General features: G+C 47.9%; 1 protein-coding gene and 1 long non-coding RNA gene across 4 annotated transcripts in view; both read right to left on the bottom strand.

The window, feature by feature from the left end:
• Positions 1 to 20,511, bottom strand: part of CFAP44 (cilia and flagella associated protein 44) — a 1,393,686-nt gene that overhangs the window by 310,174 nt on the left and 1,063,001 nt on the right. For all 3 annotated transcript variants that reach the window (XM_069635797.1, XM_069635796.1, XM_069635798.1), the window contains one exon: positions 13,106 to 13,277. In XM_069635797.1, coding sequence (XP_069491898.1) covers positions 13,106 to 13,277 — 172 coding nt within the window. The remainder of the gene's footprint in view (positions 1 to 13,105; positions 13,278 to 20,511) is intronic.
• Positions 15,697 to 18,935, bottom strand: LOC138525700 (uncharacterized). Its single transcript, XR_011283410.1, has 2 exons — positions 18,798 to 18,935; positions 15,697 to 16,067 (listed from the first exon to the last, which is right to left on the bottom strand). It is a non-coding gene; the product is annotated as an uncharacterized lncRNA (long non-coding RNA).

The following is a 20,511-nucleotide window of genomic DNA, read 5'->3' as shown; positions in this document are numbered from 1 at the left end:
TGCGGACGCTGCTGCGGGACTTTGAGCTCGATGACGTGTGGAGGACCAAGCACCCCAATGAGAGACAGTACTCGCATTACTCGGCCCCGCAGCGGTTGCACACTAGGCTAGACTATATTTTTGCCACGTCGGACGTCTTGGGGGATGTGTCTAGTGCGGAATATAGAGCGAGGGTCCTCTCGGACCACTCGCCTATGGTGGTGGGATGGCAATATGGCCGCCCCAGAGCGCGGATCCCGACGTGGCGCCTGCGCGCAGAGGCGCTTAAAGACCAGGCTTTTAGGGAAGACATGCGGGAGGAAATAGTTAGCTATTTCGATACCAACACTGGCAGCGTTGACTCGGCGGGAACTCTGTGGGAGGCCTTTAAGGTTGTGGTACGAGGGGTGGCGATTGCTAAATCGAAAGGTTTGCAGAATGGGGCCCTGGTCGATTTACAGAAGGCGGAGAGAGAGCTGGAAAAGGTGCTGAAGAGCGAGCATATAGATAACGAACTGGTGCTTAAACTGCAGCAGCAGTGTACAGAACATTGGGGGAGGCTCTGTAATCTAAATTACAAAAAGTATATTGAAAGGCAACATGCGGGAGGAGATAAAACGGGTCGTCTTTTGGCATGGTTATATAAAAGAGAAACCCCGAGGCCCCCGATTAGGACAATAATTAGAGAGGATGGGGAGCAGATAAATACCCAGGAGGGTGTCAATGAGGAATTCGTAAATTACTATAAAGCATTGTATGGGGATCCGGGTGGCGGCGACCGGGAGGAAATGTTGGAGACCCTGCAAGATATCGGGCTGCCCAGGATAAGCACGGAGGAAAGAGAGGAACTAGATGCCCCAATAACACTAGGGGAGTTGGAGGCGGTCGTCCGGCAGCTACCCACTAGCAAGACCCCAGGAACGGACGGCCTGCCCAGTGAATTTTATAAAACTTTTGGAGCGGAAGTACTCCCCCCGATGCTTGATATGCTTAATGAGGCGTTCGAGAAGGGGAGGTTGCCGGAATCGCTCAGGGAAGCGATTATTATACCGCTCCCTAAGCCTAATAAACCCGGGCATAGTTGTGGGTCGTACAGACCAATATCTATGCTGAATCAGGACAGCAAAATACTAACGGCTGTCCTGGCCAACAGACTGCGGAGGGTGATAGGCAAACTGGTACACCCGGACCAAACGGGATATGTCCCGGGGAGAAACATTGCCCAAAACCATAGACGACTCCACCGGGTGATTGAAATGGGATCTAACAGTGATGGGGAAATGGCGATAGTGTCGTTGGACGCTGTTAAAGCCTTCGACTCGGTTAATTGGAAGTGGCTGCTGGCGGCCTTGAGAGAATACGGACTGGTGCCAGGATATATTAGATGGGCGGAGCTGCTGTACAGCGCTCCGCTGGCTAGAGTTCGGACGGGCATGATTATATCCGAGAGATGGCAGCTTAGTAGAGGCACTAGACAGGGGTGTCCTTGGTCCCCGATGTTGTATATCTTGGCCCTGGAGCCTCTGGCACTGTACTTGCGGCAGCAGTATGATATCGTGGGCATTGAGGTGGGGGGAGAAAACCATCTGATATCCCTGTATGCGGATGACTTGTTATTGTACTTGAGTCATCCGGAGGAGAATTTACAACATATCCTGGACGTGATGGGGAGATATGCGAGGTTGTCGGGCATAGCGGTCAACCCCCAGAAATCGTACATTTTCCCGTTGGGCTGCTATAGGGGTGTTCCCACGGAGCGGCTGCCGGTGCTCCAGGTGCCCTGGTCAGTCAATACATTCCGTTACCTGGGAATAGATATCTACCACACGGTGGAGGAAGAATACAAGCGCAACACAGAGATGGCTGTTGAGAAGATACGCGCATGTATGAGCTTTTGGCAGAAGTTGCCCTTAGCGATGATGGGGCGTGGGGCGATGATCAAGATGGTAGTTCTGCCTAGGCTGCTACATTACTTTAGCAACATCCCATACATGATCCCTAAGGGTTTTTTCACTAAAATAAATGGGGTTTGCAGAGAGTTTCTGTGGCATGGTACTCGTAACAGAGTAGCGCTCTGGAAGTTACAGAACTTTCATGAAAAGGGGGGAGTCAAACTCCCAAACTTTGAGGCGTATTACATAGCGAGCCAACTACAGTTTGTGTCTAAATGGCTGTCCGACGAAGAGACCCCAGAACTCAGACTATTCGGGCAAGATTGTGCCCCATTTTTCTTAAAGGAGGTCATTTGGTTGCCCGAGGCTGTCACGAGAGGGTACCCGGCGATGGTGAAGCTGGGGTGGAAGGTGTGGAGACGGGCATGTACAATGATGGGTGACCCACTTCCGTGTTCTCCGCAAATTCCACTGGTTGCCCTGGCGGGGGTGGATGGACAGCTGAGGGAGATTATTAGGACCTACTGGGAATCGGTGGGGTTGGTGACATTGGGCGATGTGTGGCAGGAGGGTGATATTAAGGGGTTTGTGGAACTTAGCGAGGAGATTGGATTGCACGAAGGCCAATATGTTACATACCACAGATTGGGGAAGAAAATACGGGAACTGTGGCCTGAGAATATCATGGCAGACGAATCGGAGGTTACGATGGCGGGGATATATGATACAACGGAAGGGGGACATGAAATTTCTAGGCTGTATGAGATGGTGATGTCGAAAGTTGGGAAGGAACTGGCATGCCTACGATTGGAATGGGAGAGTGAGGTGGGGATCGAAATGGGAGATGGGATGTGGGAACGGGCTTTGGGGTACCACAGGAAAGTGTCTCGAAATGCCAGACTGCAGCAAATACAACTGTACGTCACGCACAGAGCGTACATGACCCCTCTGAGGATATCCAAATTTCGGAATGTAGGCAGACAGGCGTGCCCCAAATGCGACGAAGAAAATGCGGACATGACGCATATGTTTTGGGCGTGCCCAGTGATTGAGGGGTTCTGGAGGGAGGCGGCGCGCAAGCTGAGAGAGAGAGGGGTCACGTTTGCCATAGACACCGCCTGGGCATGCCTTCTGGGTGGGTTTCCCAGACCTCGGCAGCAGAAACATGTAAGCAAACTGAAAGACTTAGCGTATGTGCTGGCCAAACGACGAATAGCCATGGGCTGGAAAAAATGTAGCAAGCCACGGGTTGAGGTGTGGTGGAATGACCTACAGAAATGGGCGGAGGCTGAGACAGCGGTGTGGCAAGAGGCGAGTTGTATGTCTTGGGAGGAGGAACTGGGCTCTTTGATGGCATGGAAGACATTGATATCCTGCATATTCGGGACAGGGATGTTGGGAGATCCAGATGATGACGATGCTCGCTCATGTGCAACAGAAGCGGAACAAGACATGGAAAATGGCTCGCGAGGGGGGAGGGATCAGGGGAGTGGTGCGCACTAATGGTTAAATGTTCATTGGAATATTGTTTATTGCACTGCTGTTTGGTTTGTATCGTTGTTTGTGTTGAAAAATCAATAAAAATCTATTTAAAAAAAAAAAAAAAAAAACTAGAATGGTGTTGTATCCTTTGTAGGGGGGAAGGTCTGTAATAAAGTCCTTTGATAGCATATGCCAAGGAGCCGGGGTACCATCAAAGGACGTAGAATACCTGCAGGACTGTTTTTGGGACTTGTGTTGAGCTTGGACATCACAGGTTGCGATGAACTGGGTAATATCCTTCTTCCAGGTTGGCCACCAGTAGCTTTTCTTTATTTTGGCCTGAGTTTTAGCTATTCCTGGATGTTCTTCTACTAAGGAATAATGATAGTTTGCTATGATTTGACCTTGTCGTTTTTTGTCCGGGATATACAGTCGCCCTTGAAAGTATGGTAGATTGTTCACGATGGTGTATCGGTCTCTCTTCGATAGCCAGTCTTGCTGTGCTGATGTATCCATTAGGTGTTGCAGATCAGATTTTACATCATCTACCGAGGTGGTTGCGGTAATCGTGCTTAGGATTTGTCCTTCAGGAATGATGGCCACGGGATCTGGTGGGGTGAATGCCTCTTTATCCTCGCTCATGCGTGACAGGGCGTCCGCCTTTCCATTGCGTACTCCGGGTTTATAGGTGATGATGAAATCGTATTCCGAAAATAAGAGAGCCCAGCGGAGTTGGCGTGAAGATTCTTTAAATACTGTAGATTGTGATGATCTGTGATGACGGTGAATGTGTGTCTAGCCTCAATAAGGTAATGTCTCCATACTTTGAATCCTGCTTTAATCGCTATCAACTCTTTATCAGGGATTGCATAGTTTAGTTCGGGTGCTGAAAACTTACGAGACCAGAATGCCACGGGGTGCAATTGCCCTCTCTCAGGGTCTTGTTGTGATAGAACCGCTCCCATTGCTACGTTGGTGGCATTAGTTTCGACCACGTATGGTAGATCTGGTTGGGGATGACGTAAAATTGGCGCTGTGGTGAATGCTGATTTTAGTTTCTGGAAAGCTTCTTCTGCCTTCTGTAGACCAATGAAATTGCTTATTCTTTCGCAGCAAGGAGGTAATTGGGTGAATGATTTGGGAGAACCCGGGAATGAATCGACGATAAAAGTTGGCGAACCCGAACACGCTCTGTACTCCCTTCTTAGATGTTGGTGAGAGCGAGTGGAGGATAGCGTCTACCTTGCGTGTGTCCATGTGTACGCCCTGTGGTGTGAGAATATAACAGAGGAACTATTTCCTGTTTATATTTGTACATGAGCCTGGTGCCTTTGAGTCCAGCCGGGCCCCCGGTGTTTGTACATCCCAAAGGGAAGAGAATGGATTGAGTGTCCCATTGTCCCCATCACCTGGTGGTGTGGGGCCTGTGTACTACAGCCAGTGACCATGACAGCTTTCAGGAATGGGATGTTTAGTTAAATATTCAGGGTCAGAGGATGAGGATCTATATTTTCTTGCAAAATGTTTGTTAACCGCCGGTCCAGATTCTGGCGTTTCCCATGCGGCCATAACCTTCCTCTCAAGGGCTGTATGGAAAGGTACAATAGGATCCTTTTTAGGACCTTTACTGAGGATATCCATCATATCCTCCTGTTCATAAATGGGTGAATTCCTGTTCCATCCCATAAACTCCACCACCCTATTCATGATGTTTCGATAAGCTGAGTCAGCATGATCAGATGGATCAGGTCTGTCAAATTCTAATTCAGGTGACATGTCTATGCCACTAGCTGTCTGGAGACAGTCATAGAGGTCAGACATTTTTGATTGAGGGTCAATTAATTCCTCAGGAACATTTTTTGTACCATATGGAGCCCCAAAAGGGGAGTTCTCCTCCTCTGAGGATTGTACTTCCTCATAAATAGAGGCCATGGATTTGAAAAAGTCCTTTCAGGGCACATGAGTATACATTTTCTCTGTGTTTTGAGGCATTGACCTTGGTTTTGCCAAAGGCGTCGATAATGGTGCCAGAATTGATGTTTACTTCGACGATGGCGTCAATGTCATCGAGGCTGTTTTCGATAGGGTCAAAGGTGCCTTCGATATTAGCGCTGTCTAGGAAGGTGTCGACAGAGCCTTTGACACAGGCGTCGAGGAAGACTGACTGAGGTGTCGAGAAAACCTTTGCCACCGGTTTCGACAGACCTGACGCCATTTTGTCTGGTGACTCTTTCGGTTTATGCACCAATAGGCCGGTTTTACTCTTTTTGTGAAGTATCAGAGAGGTTTCTCGCGACGACACCCTCGATTTCTCACCGGATTTGGAGCGTCTAGTCTCTGACCTTCCTATGTCATCCTTAGAATGTGCTGGGGCATGGTCTTCACGCGATCTCTTCGAGGGCGTCAAGGCCGCATTCTCGAAGATTCGTATCATTGAGTCTCTAAAAGCCTCCCATTTCCGAGGGGACTCATGTTTAGATGGACAAGAGATAACCCCTGTATCAGTAGATGAGGGAGACGTTGAAGAAGAGGGAGAACAGTGATGTCTTTTCTTCGTCGTTTTATTCGAAGAAGAGGAAGATTTTCTTGACCGAAATCTAGATTTCTTCGACTTACGTCGGGGACCTTTCCCTAGACTCAGTGGAGCCTTTATCTTTCTTCGAAGAGCCCTTTGACGATTCCTTCCCCACCGCCAATGTACCTCGTCGTTCCTTGAGAGCTTTACCCGTCATAGCTTGACAGGAATCGCCGTCGTCGACTTGATGGTCGGGACCCAGGCACCAGAAGCAGACTCAATGGGGATCAGTTATTGACATTTTCTTCCCGCAGTTCTGGTATTTTTTAGGGGAAGAAGGGTTTGAAGATGACGACATCTCAAATGAGTGAAGCGCCATTTTCATACACACGAAGCAAAAGCTTTCGGAAAAACGGAACTGAAGCCAACGGGCGAGGCTCAAACTATTTATACTGCGGATGACATTGATGCTCGACAGCAGTATTCGAGGGACATTAATGCCATGACCATTGAACACAGCGCTCCCTGGTGTGGAATTTTTTTTTCTGAAGCAGCAAAGCTGCCGATACAAATATCTAAGATATCTAAGATGAGGAATATGTGGGTGGACACAATCCATTTGAAAGGGACTTGTATCAGATTATGAATGAATTAGCTTACAACATGCACAATCGAAAATGGATAAACCTGCTATGCCAATGATCAATGGAAGCGGTGTAGAAAGGGATTTGTATCAGATTATGGACGAATTGGCGTAGAAAATGCACAATTGAAAATGGATGAACCTGCTACGCCAATAATCAATGGAAGAGGTGTAGACAATGACTGGTATCACATTATGGATGAATTGGTGTAGAAGATGCATATCCGTTAATGGGCTTTCAAGTAAGGCATGAGATGGGGAAACATCAAGCCAGAATAAGCTTTGTTTTGATTCCCTACTCTATGAATCTAGATCCACATTATGACGTATCCGAGAAACACTTGTGTACAGGCGCGTAAAAAATGACTTATATCATATCAAATGCAGTAGTAGAACTGTGCGACTAACACAACCCTTCATTAATAATGAAATTAATATAATGGATTATATTTGAAAGACTTGTTAAAAAACACTTGGCAACAAGTGTCTGCAAATTTAGACAATAACAGAGGAAACAGTTAATCTAAGGAAAATATGATTGCCATCTTCTAGAAGTGTGCGAGTTGCAGAAGTAAACACAGATTGGAGAAACATATGGAATAACCGAACATGTGAGCATGCATGTAGGTTGGTGTACAGTGCCACTGATAGGCGTTCTAACCATCTATATATAAAAGTGATTATGTGTCTGTGGTGGGGTTGTTCCTTATAGAACTCCACACCGTTTCACCAATCTGCACCAAATTTTGCACACTTTCCAGTTAGGACCCTTCGGACATTACTGGCTACATGAAATTTGGACATCCCACCTCTTTCCCCATATTTCAACAAAAGTAAAAATGTGTTTGTGGCCTGCCGACAAAGCCGGAAACCATGTTAAACGGGAAGAGAAACAAAGAATGTATGAGAGGCAAATGGACTTGAGAGGCGAAATTGAAGGCAGGTAGCATGCCAGACGTTTCCAAATATTTGCTGCAACGCATGAAATTACTTTTCCAGAGGATTTTTGCGAGATGGTGCCTGCCAATGAAGCCGTAAACCATGTTCACTGGGAAGGGAAACAAAATATTTTGTTTATCAACGGGTCATGACACGAGGAACAAATCTCGAGGTCCCTATGGCACCTCGGGAACCATGTTTCAAGGCCCTAGGATGCACGTTGTCTGAGATATTTGCACTGCAATGCACCGCAATGAACTGCACCAGGCCAGGGTGAGGCGCAACAGCGACCTACACAGTCATTCATTTTCAACAATTGATGGTTGTTATCATGTCCGTGTACAGAACCCGTTCAGAAAACGGGTACTTCTGCTAGTACATAATAAATATTTCCTCCTACACAATAATTTGGTCAATGTCTTGATTGATCATTATGTAGGAAGGAAACCGATCCTAGAATGGATAATTTCAAGGAAGAACCTGTTAACCATTCTCAATAGTAGAGATCAAAACAAATATTAACAATCTGCGGACACCTTGATTAGTGATGGGACTACTATGGGTGCATCAGGAATGATTAGAGCATGGACGGATGAAGTGTTGAGTCAGTGCTGCTGGGATTAAAACCTGTGTGCCACAGGGTGAAGGTGATGCATGTTATAGGTGACGTTTTGTGGCAATCGATTCATAAAAAACACATTTAAATCTTTAAATAAGATTTTGAAGTAGAGTTGCGGATGTATGGACCTCAACTCCTGCCAATGTTCTAAGATTAGAACTATGCATGCAATGCACTGGATATGACTCTCCCTGTGGATATGGTCTGAATTACACAGCCAATGGTGAAAGCCGCAGCAGCACAATCACTACGAAGTTCCAATTATGTTGTCTATGTTGACTTTATGGTATTCTCGATGTTGTTACAATGGCCCTCATAATAAGTTTGCCGGTAACCTGGCAGTAATTTCACCAGGATACCGGCAAACGGTAAATCCGTTACCGGCACTCGGTCCGGTAGAATGTCAATGGATTCCGAGTGCCAGTAACAGTGGCAACTCCCCATTCTATGGAGTCCTATAGGACTCCATGGGGGAGTTTGCTAGTATTACAGGTGCCGGTATTCCCAGAGTTTTTTGCTGGTAAGGTGGCGGAATGACTGCCAGCTTTTAGCTGGAGGTCCTTACGGTCACCTCACTGGCAAACTCGTTGTTGGCCGGTGCAGTAACGGGCCAGTAACACGGTAATACCGGCATGTTAACACTGCACCGGCCAACGTATAATGAGGGCCATAACTAACTCCTAATTACTTTGATGAAATTGCAATGAGAAACATGTAGTACACAAAGGGTCTGTTGGATCTTTTGCTGAGCTGATGTCACTTACTCCTCTGGCCATGTCATGGAACAAGGACCTTTGTGGCTTTCCTGATGTCACAGCAATCTGTGGCACAGTTGGAGGAGGCCATTTGGAACCAAATGGAAGGGTCTCATTTCTACAAACTGGCAACAAGCTGATCTTCGCCCACAGTAGCCACTTGAGGTCATAGCATTGCATCATCCCTGCCTATGAAGAGCCCTCAAAACCCACAGACCCTAATAGTTTACAAGACCAGTCTTATGTAGCACCATGGGCTGAGCAGCACTACAAGGTGCAGGAAGCTGAACGAAGTGGCTTCAATGACGAGGTGTGTTCCTTAGTGACCTTTAACTTTTCATGATACCCTGCGCATTGACAATGGAGTTAACACCCTGAACCAACTCCAACCACATTTAACAGTCGCAGCGGGAGTCGCCCACTACTCACCACAGTGCATGCACCAACCTCAATAGGCCACTTGTGCGAGACTGGTCCATGCAACAGCCCAAGCCAGGTACGTGCAGCGCAGAGAGTAGTGGAATGCCTATGTGAACTGCTTCACGTTACCTGGCAACACATGATGCCAGTGTGCACTGGTGGCAGCATAATACTGAGTAGCACACCAACGTTGCCAGGCAACCTACATACCATCAACACAATCCTCCTCTAACTTGAAGCAAGTGGCTAATAAGAAAACTATAACATTCATATGTTTCACCAGAAGCAGGTATAAATACAGTGCAGCCATGTAGTATTACTATAAGATTAGGGGGAGAAAAGAAAAAAAGGACACAATAAACCTGCATCCAAATCAGTCCAAGTAACTAAAGCCTCATTGGAAACTACCATTTTTCGAGGAACACTATGCCCTCAGCCGTGCAACAAGTAGACCCATCCCCAAAGTTTCTTCAAGCGCCAGGGAAAGCCTCCTATATCCTGGTGGAGATGGAATCAGAAATTCAATACTGTGAAGAGGGGCACTGCCTTGCTCTTGAGGTTGGGTATGGAGTAACCCAGGGGGCCAGGTGCTGCCACTCACTACATGATGTGGAGGCAGGTTGGAGAGGATCCTCTAGGGAACCTCACCCCATCTGTGGGCTTGGTAGGGACTTGTCAAAAGGACAGCCTAGACATTATGTTTCCTTTATGGAGGTTATGTATACTGGGAAAGAGGCGCAGAGAAAAGCACAAGGCATAGTTGCAGAAAACCCCATTGAACTAACACAGTGCCGACTCGCAAGCTGCATGGAAAGGAAAATCCACAAACTGAACAGCTTCGGCCACCCCCATACTCCTTTAGGAGGAGACGTGGAAGTGTGTCCAGGGCTTGAAGAATTCCCTTGGGGTTTAAATGAATAATAGGAAGCCATGATAGGAGATCAGCACAAAACATCTCTGGTCAACAAAGCCAGAATCTCTTCGCATCACAAAACACAACCCATGGAGGAATAAGAACCAGTTCCCACCCTAGACTCCCTACCTGCTCCAACCCCAAAGAGAGGTGACGAGGGAATATAAAAGGTGCATCAAAAGTTGGGGGAAGGAGAAGAAGCTGTCTTGAGGAGAAGAGAAGAGAGTTTTGGAGGTGTCTGGATGAGAACAGGGGACTGGGAGAAGTAGGGAGAAGACGATCTAGATGAGAGAAGAGAAGGTAATTGGGAGAAGGAAGGAGGAAGAAAAGAGCTGGAGCAGAGGCGAGAAGAATCTTGAGAGACCTGGAGAAGACGAAGGAGAGAGTTGGAGCAGAGCATGGGAACAAGAAGGAGGGAAGAGAGGAACAACACAGGAGTGAGGAGGAGAGGTTGGCAAGATATAATCTCCAGAGGCTGGGGCGAGAGATGCCCCAGGGGTTAAGGGGAAGAGCTATGCCTCTCAAAGTGGGCAGGAGAGAGGCCCCTAGGATCGGGAAGAGCTACACCCCAGAGGTTGGGGAGGAGAGAGATACCCCTAAGATCAGGGAGAGGTACACCGCATGGCTGGGGAAGAGAGCAATAACCCTAAGATTGAGGAAAGTTACAACTTCAAGGCTGGAGACGAGAGAGATTGGGGAAGGCTATACCCCAGAGGTCGGGGAGGGAGAAACCCCTAGGATTGTGGAAAGTGGCACACTAGAGGCTGGAGGGAGAGAGAAACCCATAGCAATGGTTAGAGAGACAACCCATAGGTCAGAAAGGGAACGGCCACATGGAATAAAGAAAACATAGAAGGAATGTTGAGTTTAGAGAAGTAGAGAGAGAAGGACAGTCCTGCCAAGGTACCCTACCCCTAGCAGACTAGTGAGGTCAACAGGAAATATGAATTAGTGAAGCAGGCAGTTGAATAGGCAATATGAATTGAAGAGTTGGAAGAAAGCCAGGACGGGAGTTACAAAGAGACCATCAAGCACCAGCAGTACAGTAGAAGGACTGTCCCTCCAACACCACAGCCATCCCTACCAGAAGCAAGGCAGACTGTTCAGTGCAGCTAAAAGTCATACTGACTGATCTGGAGGGAAGTCGGGATGGCCTGTAGACTTCCCTTATATAGGCTGAGAGCAAAAAGGCCACATAAAGAAGACTGTCGGGAAAGAGTGCAAAGAGTGTACATGATTTTTATTAAGGACAGCAGTTCCTCGGGGATGGCTGGGCTGGGGGACACTGTCATTCACACTACTGGGAGAGCAACATTTCTTCATTTCAACCCATGGAGGAGACTTCTGGACATTTTATTAAATTAATTAGCCTTCACAGAAGATATCCTGCGTTATGTTTAAGCTGAGCCCTTTTCTTTTGATCACTAGGAATGCATTTTATGTCCCAGTGACCCATTGATTTCCACTCGTCTACTTGACATTTGGTGTCAGAATTGGGATCATCAGCCCTATATTCTAGAGCTGCCCATGCTAAAAAGAGTTGCAGCTCACACATAGGATACTGGGGTGCAGCTTAGAGAAAGAAGAAACAGAAGTGGGGTTTAGAAGCCTTGTCAGTCTCCTAAAATCTCGACCGCCAGACCCAGCAATGCCAGGAGTCAGTGATTTCACCAGCAAGCCTGCCTAAATTAAGCCAAAACCCCTTGTGGTGTACAGAGACATTATACCCCAACATCCCAGGAAGAAAAACTGACCTCAAGGTTTTAAATGCAGAAGAGACCTGTGTCCCAGGACCTCAGTGCCAGGAGTACCTGTAGAGACCATCTTTCATCTCTTAACCTGGACAAATACTCAACAGCCGTCTGGGTCATTAACCTAAAAGCTTGAAAGAGTACGTTCCAGGGGTCCCTCCACTTCTTGCCCTGGCAGGTGCGACCAGAGCCGTCAGACCAAATCTGAAGGCAGCCCCGGCGAGGAATCAGAGCACGAAGAAGGTCTATAAGTCCCACCCCATGAGAGAGACACCAGGGATGCTTCCCAATCTCAGGGAGAAGTAGCCCTGACACAAGTAGCTCAAGCAGCAGCAATGGAGGTCGAAGATGATGAAGAGCTACCCCGAGGGACATTCTCCCTGGACAAACTTGTGACATGACAACTGGTTTTCTTCTAACAGCTGATGACTGGCTACCCAATACACTCAAGCCATGCAGCAGACGCTGGCCACATGTGTTGATCCAAAGGTGATCTGCTACTTCAAGCGGATTGCTGAAACTGTTAAATAGAACAAGGATAGCTGAGTAAATGCCTCAGGAGACTCAATGGGGCAGAGCAGGTAAACACTTCCCAGATAACATTTAGACGAGATTTATCATCATGTACAATTTGTGCTTCATGTAAACACTAAACTAATACTGGTCCCTACGGAGGCGTGGTATAAAATTGAAGGTTGAAGACACTGAAAAGTATATGTCTGAATGACTATGTAGCAGTATGAAATGTTAAGTTATTCACTAAACAGCAACATGTCTTTTTTGGGGGCTTGTGTGCACCATAATTAAATCATGATTTTTTAGGTTGGAAAACTATATGATGTGATAGTGGTTAGCTGAAAGAAAGATATCTAATGTACATTCTTCAATTGATTGTTTCTATATAAAAAAATAGATGTGACTTTCTCTGTGGCTATATGAAATGTATTCAATGTATGTGAAATCAGCTAAAGTGTAACCCTCATCAGTACAATATTCAAGTCCATGAACAAATCTAAGCAGGACTCGGACACGAGAATCCAAGAGGAGTGAACAAGGGAGTGAGTGTAGAATTGCTATGAAATAGGGTGAGTGTAAACATATACAGTCCATTTCAGAGGCTCGTGCCTCTCTTACAATAGCCCCATACACATTAAAACAATTACCGGTGGCAGGGTCAAATGTAAAAGCTGGACTTACAGCAGCTCCCACTCGTGCTTCCTTTGGGAGATCTTTGCCTTGGCCCGGTCAGACTTCTGAACGAGTTTCTCCAATTTTTCTGCACGCTTGCCTGCCAAACCGAACCATTCTCGTTTCAGTTTTTTCCCAAGCGCCTCATCCATCGCTTTCCTCTCAGTGCTGCCCTGCGCTTCTGCAAGGGAATGAGGGATGCTTAAAACTGATCCTAAAATGATGGCATCAGATCACTGTAGGAACAGCCAGGCTTAAAAAAGATGCAGTGAAACAGGGAATGCAGCCAGGCAAACTAGGACGCCTCTCACATGATCAACTGGGCTAAGAAAGTCTACTAATTAGCATTACTGAAGCATTAATACGCCGCAGGCAGGGCAATCCCTGCGGAAACCACCTGCAAGCCTGAATTGAGGGCACATGTGAAGGGAAGATCACAGCTTAAACAGCAGGCATGGCCCATTCTGTAGTGTATTAATGCCACTTGGACCCACATGGCGAAACAATAGGTGAGCAAACTCATTCCCTCCAAAACACAGAAAACTAGGATGGCTGCCATGCATACAGAAACAATCACGGACAAAGCCAACAGTTTGGGTTTTAGTGTAGGCATGGACAGCCATTTGCCAATAACATGGCAACAGCTTGAAAGCAGTTTGAGTATCTGGCCATATGATGCAGTTACTGGCAGGGTCTATCAAACACGTGTACACAAGCCAAAACTGTTAGCTTTGCCAATTGGTGCTTTAAACTGGAGTTAAGTTCATGGTACAGGTGAAACGACAATCGTACAGTTTATAAATCAAGTGGCTGAACGCATATTTGGTTAAGACATTTGTATTACAGCATTAGTGCATTTATAAGTGCAATTAAGCCATTATCCCTCACAAGACTGCTTTGAAAGAAAACTGGCAGGCGTACAATGCAGCAAAGTTAGATGTTATTGCTTGATATGACTAGCATAATGAGATCTCAGGATGTTTGTGCTTTTGGTGGGGAGGGGCAGGCAGTGGATGGGAATGGTCATGGTCATTGCGATTAGCATGGCTATGGCCAGACAATGGGCCAGTAAATTACCAAACAAAACCCAAAAGCTGTAGGTCCCTCCTCAAATCCCCTCCTGGCTCCAATACAATAATTATGGCTTATAGGTGTAGCTTGAGCGTCATCTAATAGCCAAAACTGTTCAAATGAGAACAACAGTCCTTTTCTGTTCCTGCTGTGGCATTGCAGGAAAAAGAGGAGGGAAGGACAGGGAGCAATGGACGAAAAGGATCCTGACGGCAAGTATTGGTAAGACAGATTGTAGCCAGAGGGCAGGTATGGAGCAGAGGGGCACCAGTCAGCAGCTAATAATTCAAGCCTTCTGAGCTGATGGATTGAGTGGTGCCCCTTTGCATGCTGCTGCTAATGTAGTTGACATCGTTCAGATGCATCTGTCGTCTCAAATAAAGGTGATTGTGGCATGAAGATGTAAACAGGTAGTCGAGGAAGGGGAGTTTCTATGCAGGACACCAAAGAGAATATTTACTGGTGTGAAAAACCTGAGTACTCCTTAAGTACTGTCGGCTGTTTAGCGGGTCCTGCTGCCTTTCCTGCCTCTGACTGCCTTCGCCTGCCCTCATTGGATACACCATATGGACTTGCTTTGGGTATATATATCCACCCTGATTGGACCTATATGGACATATAACACGCATATAGCGCGTTACAGCTGCTAATTCCTGTTTATTTTCTTAAGTTTAGCAGTAGCCACGCCCCCAGCCTTGCGTGACTTTAAAGCCAAGCAGCCAGTACTCGTAAGTACTGTCGGCTGTCCGCGGTGTTGCGGTTTTGCTGTAGCATTCTGCCCCCATTTAGTCTTATTTTTTTTTTCGCTGTTCCCTGCTTTTGCCTTGTGTGTTACACCAACGTGGCCACTGGTGAGCCCTTCCCCCACGTGCAGCCCATACTCCTGCAGTGTCATCTATTTAATAAATGCCTTATCTACCGTGCTATCCACTTTAGCCCCCTGTCCACCCTGTGTTTTGAAGCCCCGAACCGTGAGCTTTACCACTCTACAAGCTCCTTTGTTGCTGTGGAGCAGCCTCGGAAGCCGTGTAGCGGCTCGTAGCTCACTGGGCTCTTAATCCACACTGCCGACGCACAGATAAGTAACTGATACGGCTCCCTCCTTGTGCGACTGTGGTGACGTGCCGTGCGGAAAAGCCCAGTTGGGCTAAACAAACTACGGCTTAACCATAACTCCAGCTATGGCTCTGAACAACTAAGTGGGAAACCTAGATATAACGTGTAACCTGAGAATAACTGGCATATAGCTGACTAAACTAAACAACGTGTACTCAGCTAGCAATACTACCCCCAATATGTTCAGGTTAACCGCTGGAATGCCCCATCCCCCTCCCTGCTATGCCCCCCCCCCCCCCCCCGCTTCCCTGTTCACACACGTCCGGGCCTTCAAATCTCTGCAATGGCTGGAAGCTCTTCGATTCAGAGCCTTGCAAAGATGACTTAGCGGGGAGATCCCCATTGGACACCCCCACCTCCTTAGGTCAGAATAATAGTACATTGAAATGAATACACAGACAACTTTTTTAAAGTTCTTTGGAAAACACAAGGTCACAGTTTATTTGGAGCAAGACAACTTGGGACGGTCCCAGCCACATCACAAAAAACAGTCAGATACGGGTGAACCATGTCACCTCTTTAGCCACTGGCCAAACAGTCAGATACGGGTGAACCATGTCACCTCTTTAGCCACTGGCCAAACTGACAAAAACTGCTGGTTATTCCAGCTACACTGGTACTACCAGCAGGACACTCAGGGGCACTGACCAGGAGATTGTTGGCCTAAAGGCCTAAGTAAGGGAGTCAGTGCCCGTCGAGGGATCGGCTCGAGCCCGGCCAATCCCGAGCCGCTGCAGCTGCAGCGTGAAGTCCCTCATTGGCTAGGACCGCCCCGATACTCCGCCTGTAACAAGAGAAGAGAATTAGGAACAACTCATACAACACACTAAACTTATCTTATCACTAATTAACTCTGTTCACCTTATCACTCCTATTGATGATGCGAAAGCCTCACCCTGATCCTACTCTACCACCGGTCTGCACGTATTAACTCCCAGTTACTACCAGTAGGACACTGTCCCATATATGCCACTGGCACAAGCTGACAACGCTTCTGGTTACTACCAGGAGAACACTGATTACTACCAGTAGGACACTGTCCCATATATGCCACTGGCACAGGCTGACAGCGCTTTTGGTTACACTCCAAATCTTACCGACCTTCGACTTGTTTGCCCCAAGACTTTACTATCAGGCGTGGGTGGGTGGGGATTAACACTAGGCGGGAGCTGCAGGGCAAAAGACTGATGGCCTGCCGCTCCCGCCCTTATAAGTGTCCCCGGGGAGATCTGACCGGAAGCCAGGTCCCCGGGGACACCTCTTCCGCCTCGCTGAGGTGGGAGGAAGAGGAGAGGCATGCCCAGCAACCGGAAGGGGGTGGCCAGAGGGGACAGCCCGCTATGTAGGCTGTCCCTCTAGCGCCCCCTGCGGGGGCCGGTCAGCCTCTTAGCGGGGAGATCCCCATTGGACACCCCCACCTCCTTAGGTCAGAATAATAGTACATTGAAATGAATACACAGACAACTTTTTTAAAGTTCTTTGGAAAACACAAGGTCACAGTTTATTTGGAGCAAGACAACTTGGGACGGTCCCAGCCACATCACAAAAAACAGTCAGATACGGGTGAACCATGTCACCTCTTTAGCCACTGGCCAAACAGTCAGATACGGGTGAACCATGTCACCTCTTTAGCCACTGGCCAAACTGACAAAAACTGCTGGTTATTCCAGCTACACTGGTACTACCAGCAGGACACTCAGGGGCACTGACCAGGAGATTGTTGGCCTAAAGGCCTAAGTAAGGGAGTCAGTGCCCGTCGAGGGATCGGCTCGAGCCCGGCCAATCCCGAGCCGCTGCAGCTGCAGCGTGAAGTCCCTCATTGGCTAGGACCGCCCCGATACTCCGCCACGCTTTGATGGTGGCTCCCGCTGCCATCAATGCCCCCAAACCTTAGGACCTTACTTCTCCTTAAAACTTTCCTAAAATCTACATTGTTACCATACTCACCATTGGTTTACTGCAACCAGCCCTCCTTAGCTCACCAGGCGGCTACTACCAGGAGAACACTGGTTACTACCAGTAGGACACTGTCCCATATATGCCACTGGCACAAGCTGACAACGCTTCTGGGTACTACCCGGAGAACACTGGTTACTACTAGTAGGACACTGTCCCATATATGCCACTGGCATAGGCTGACAACGCTTTTGGTTACACTCAAAATCTTACCGACCTTTGATTTGTTTGCCCCAAGACTTTACTTATCAGGCGTGGGTGGGTGGGGATTCACACCAGGTAACTCGTGCGCCACGTCACCTGTATTTGTGTGGGCAAACGTCCGCGACCTAACTTGGCCGGATTGTTGCCCCCCAAATGACTTAACCGCCTTGGTGCCCGCCTCCCCTGGAGTCCCCAGCGAATAGCAGGCAGCAAGGAATGCCACCTCATTCCAGGAGTGCCGGCCACACACACCCTCGGTACCCTTGAATCCCAGGTTGTGGCCGATCGTCCATTGCTTAGCTTTTTTTTTTTTTTTTTTTTTTTTTTTTTTTTTACACGTGTCACAAATGAGTGGCCGATCAACCACACTGCGTCATCTGCGGGGAAAAAACGTACCGCACCATAAGTTTTTTTTTTTTTTTTTTTTTTTTTTTTTTTTGATCCCCCAGGATCCAACCCGCCCAACTACCCAGCCCGGCCCTTGAGTGCTCTTGGTATCTAGTATTCTTCTGGGAATGCACTGTGCTGGGGGCGGACATACAATCGATAACGGCCCGACTCCCACCTCCCCACCTTCATGATCGCCCGTGGAGACATGCCCTGCTGAAAGGCAGTGGTAGCTGCGCCTATCCTGAAACTATGGGTAGACAACCCCTCCCCCTGAATTCCCAAGGCCTTCAAGGCCATTGTCAGCACCTTGCGAAATTGAAATACAGAGAGGGGGGAAGTGTCGGCGTGGGTTAGCAGGGGGCCAGCGCTTGAAGCTCTTATTTGTATAAACCTCTAGAAAAGGTGCCCAGGGCAGCAATCCGCCAGGGGGGGGTCCCATGTAGGCATATGTGAAAACCTTTTCCCTGCTGATCCGTCTTGCTTTTCCTCAACCATATACTGACCCCTTCACCTGAGTCTTTGTGGAACAGGGATACATCACCCAAAGCAATGTCCCCCCCAGATGTGTCTTTCTTGGATGCAGAAACTAGCTCACTAATCCTAAAGGCCCCAAAAAAGGCCCATGCGAACGGCAACCTGAATAGAGCCGTTTCGTATTCGCCGAAGCATATGCTAGGTAATATGGCCAACAACCTCACCATTAACCCAAAGTCAATTGGTTTGCGCACGTCCTCAGACCTTGGCTCCGAACGGGCCCAGCCTTTCAATGCCGAGCGCACCAAAAACCCCTTTGTGGGATCACCCCTCCCCTCCAATCTTGGAGTGGAAGGCAACCGCCGCCAGGTGCGACGCCGCCCAACTCTTTGACAATCCTTCTGAGTGCGCCCAAACCACTAAAGTGCGTACCTGTTCCTCCGCGGTCTGTTTTTCACACTGTAGATAAGAAATCACCTCTTGAACTTACCATACCTTGCTGGTATCTGCATCTTAATCCGGGCGTGAGTGAGCGCTCACTCACTCTGCGAGTGCCCTGTCCACACCACCAACTGCCACCATTCCTTTTTGAACTGTGCTCCCTCAAGCTTGCCCTCCGGGTGGGCATTCCGGAACTTGGACCACTGAAAGCGAGAAAGAGCGTCAGCAGCAACATTTGCAGTGCCCGGCACATGTCGAGCCCTAAATTCAATGTTATGATATAAACATACTTCCACCAGTTTTCTGAGCAAGCTCAACATTGCTGGGCAAGAAGCAGACTGTAAGTTAATGGCCTGGACTACTGTATTGTTGTCGGACCAAAACGAACCCTCTTGTGAATCCTAGGCCACAACAACAATGCGACTACAATGGGGAACATCTCTAGGACCATTATGTTTTTTGTTCTGCCCTTCTTGCAACTCCCTTTATGAGCACCTAACACCATCATTGTTTAATCCCACCAGCCGACCAGTAAGGCGACCAGCCTGCCTGAACTACATTGTTCAGCCATAATACCTGGCAGCTTGGCCACCAGCCAAAGTGAAATCGTAAACCCCTTGAATTTACAAAGACCAAGAGGACGCCGAACCTAAAAATGGTGTCCTAGGCGACAGGCTGCTGACTGGTCCCTTTTCTCCTAACAAAACAATCGCTTCATGAACATCAACAGTGACTGCCGCACAAGGTTGTGAACCTCGGTGCTGCACCAAATGGTCCCGAAAAATCTGTGCCGCACCATAAACCACTGTGGCTGCACCCTCAAAATAAATTAATTTAGCATTTTATATAGCGTTACAAACCCTCCGGTATCTGAGCGCTGCTTATTATTGCCCAGTGTGTGGTGCTCATTTATCGACCTCGGAAGGATAAAAAGGATGAGTTTGTCCCTGCCGGCATCCATTGTCTTTCAGCCTTGAAGCCTGAAACCGTATTATCCCACAAAAGGTTCCTAATCTTTGACCTTAAACTTATGCTTTATGGCGGCAGCTCTGAGATCCATTCGTTCCACCTTACATTATAAATTCCACTTCCATCTCTTTTGAAAGCTGGGGCTACAGCCGAAAGTAAACGAAGGAAAGTAAACGAAGGAAGGAAACATAAGCTAACTTGCCCCACCTATGCCCATGTGGCAAACCTTTCCAGTATCCACCCCACATCAATGGCAGTTAGAGCCCCACCGATCGATGCAGCCTTACCCGGAGAGCAGGGAACCATGGGGCAACATGGTAAACTTATGCCTGACAGACGGCATTGTCTGGGTGGCGGGGTGGCATAGTTAGCAATACAGCGTACTCACGACCCGACAAGGAAATTGCGCTGAAATATGAGACATTGCCCAAGTAAAGCCACACTTAGGACACCAGTCTAACATGCTTGGAAATTGCACTCCCTTCTGCGGTGCTCGGGACAATGTGCCTGTAATGAGCGGCTAAGACACCCTTGCATGGCACTCCAAAGCAGTAACACACAATCGTCCATGCAATGACGGTTTTTTATTTGAACCCAGTGTCTCTGACCGATGCAGCATGAGGGCATAACACCAACCATTCACCCTTGCGGCGTGGTTGAAATATACCGATGCACGGTGCTTGTCCCATTGTTGAAAGAGGGTAGTGGGCATACATAGCAATGCAGCGCCACACACTGGTTAACATTCCGCAATCGTGGCCAGACAAGGAAAGTGGCTGAATTATATGGCACAC

Source organism: Ambystoma mexicanum, chromosome 7p, assembly GCF_040938575.1.
Source record: "Ambystoma mexicanum isolate Mex_15411 chromosome 7p, UKY_AmexF1_1, whole genome shotgun sequence".
In the NCBI taxonomy this organism is placed as follows: Eukaryota; Metazoa; Chordata; class Amphibia; order Caudata; family Ambystomatidae; genus Ambystoma; species Ambystoma mexicanum.
This window is presented reverse-complemented; position numbering and strand designations above follow the sequence as displayed.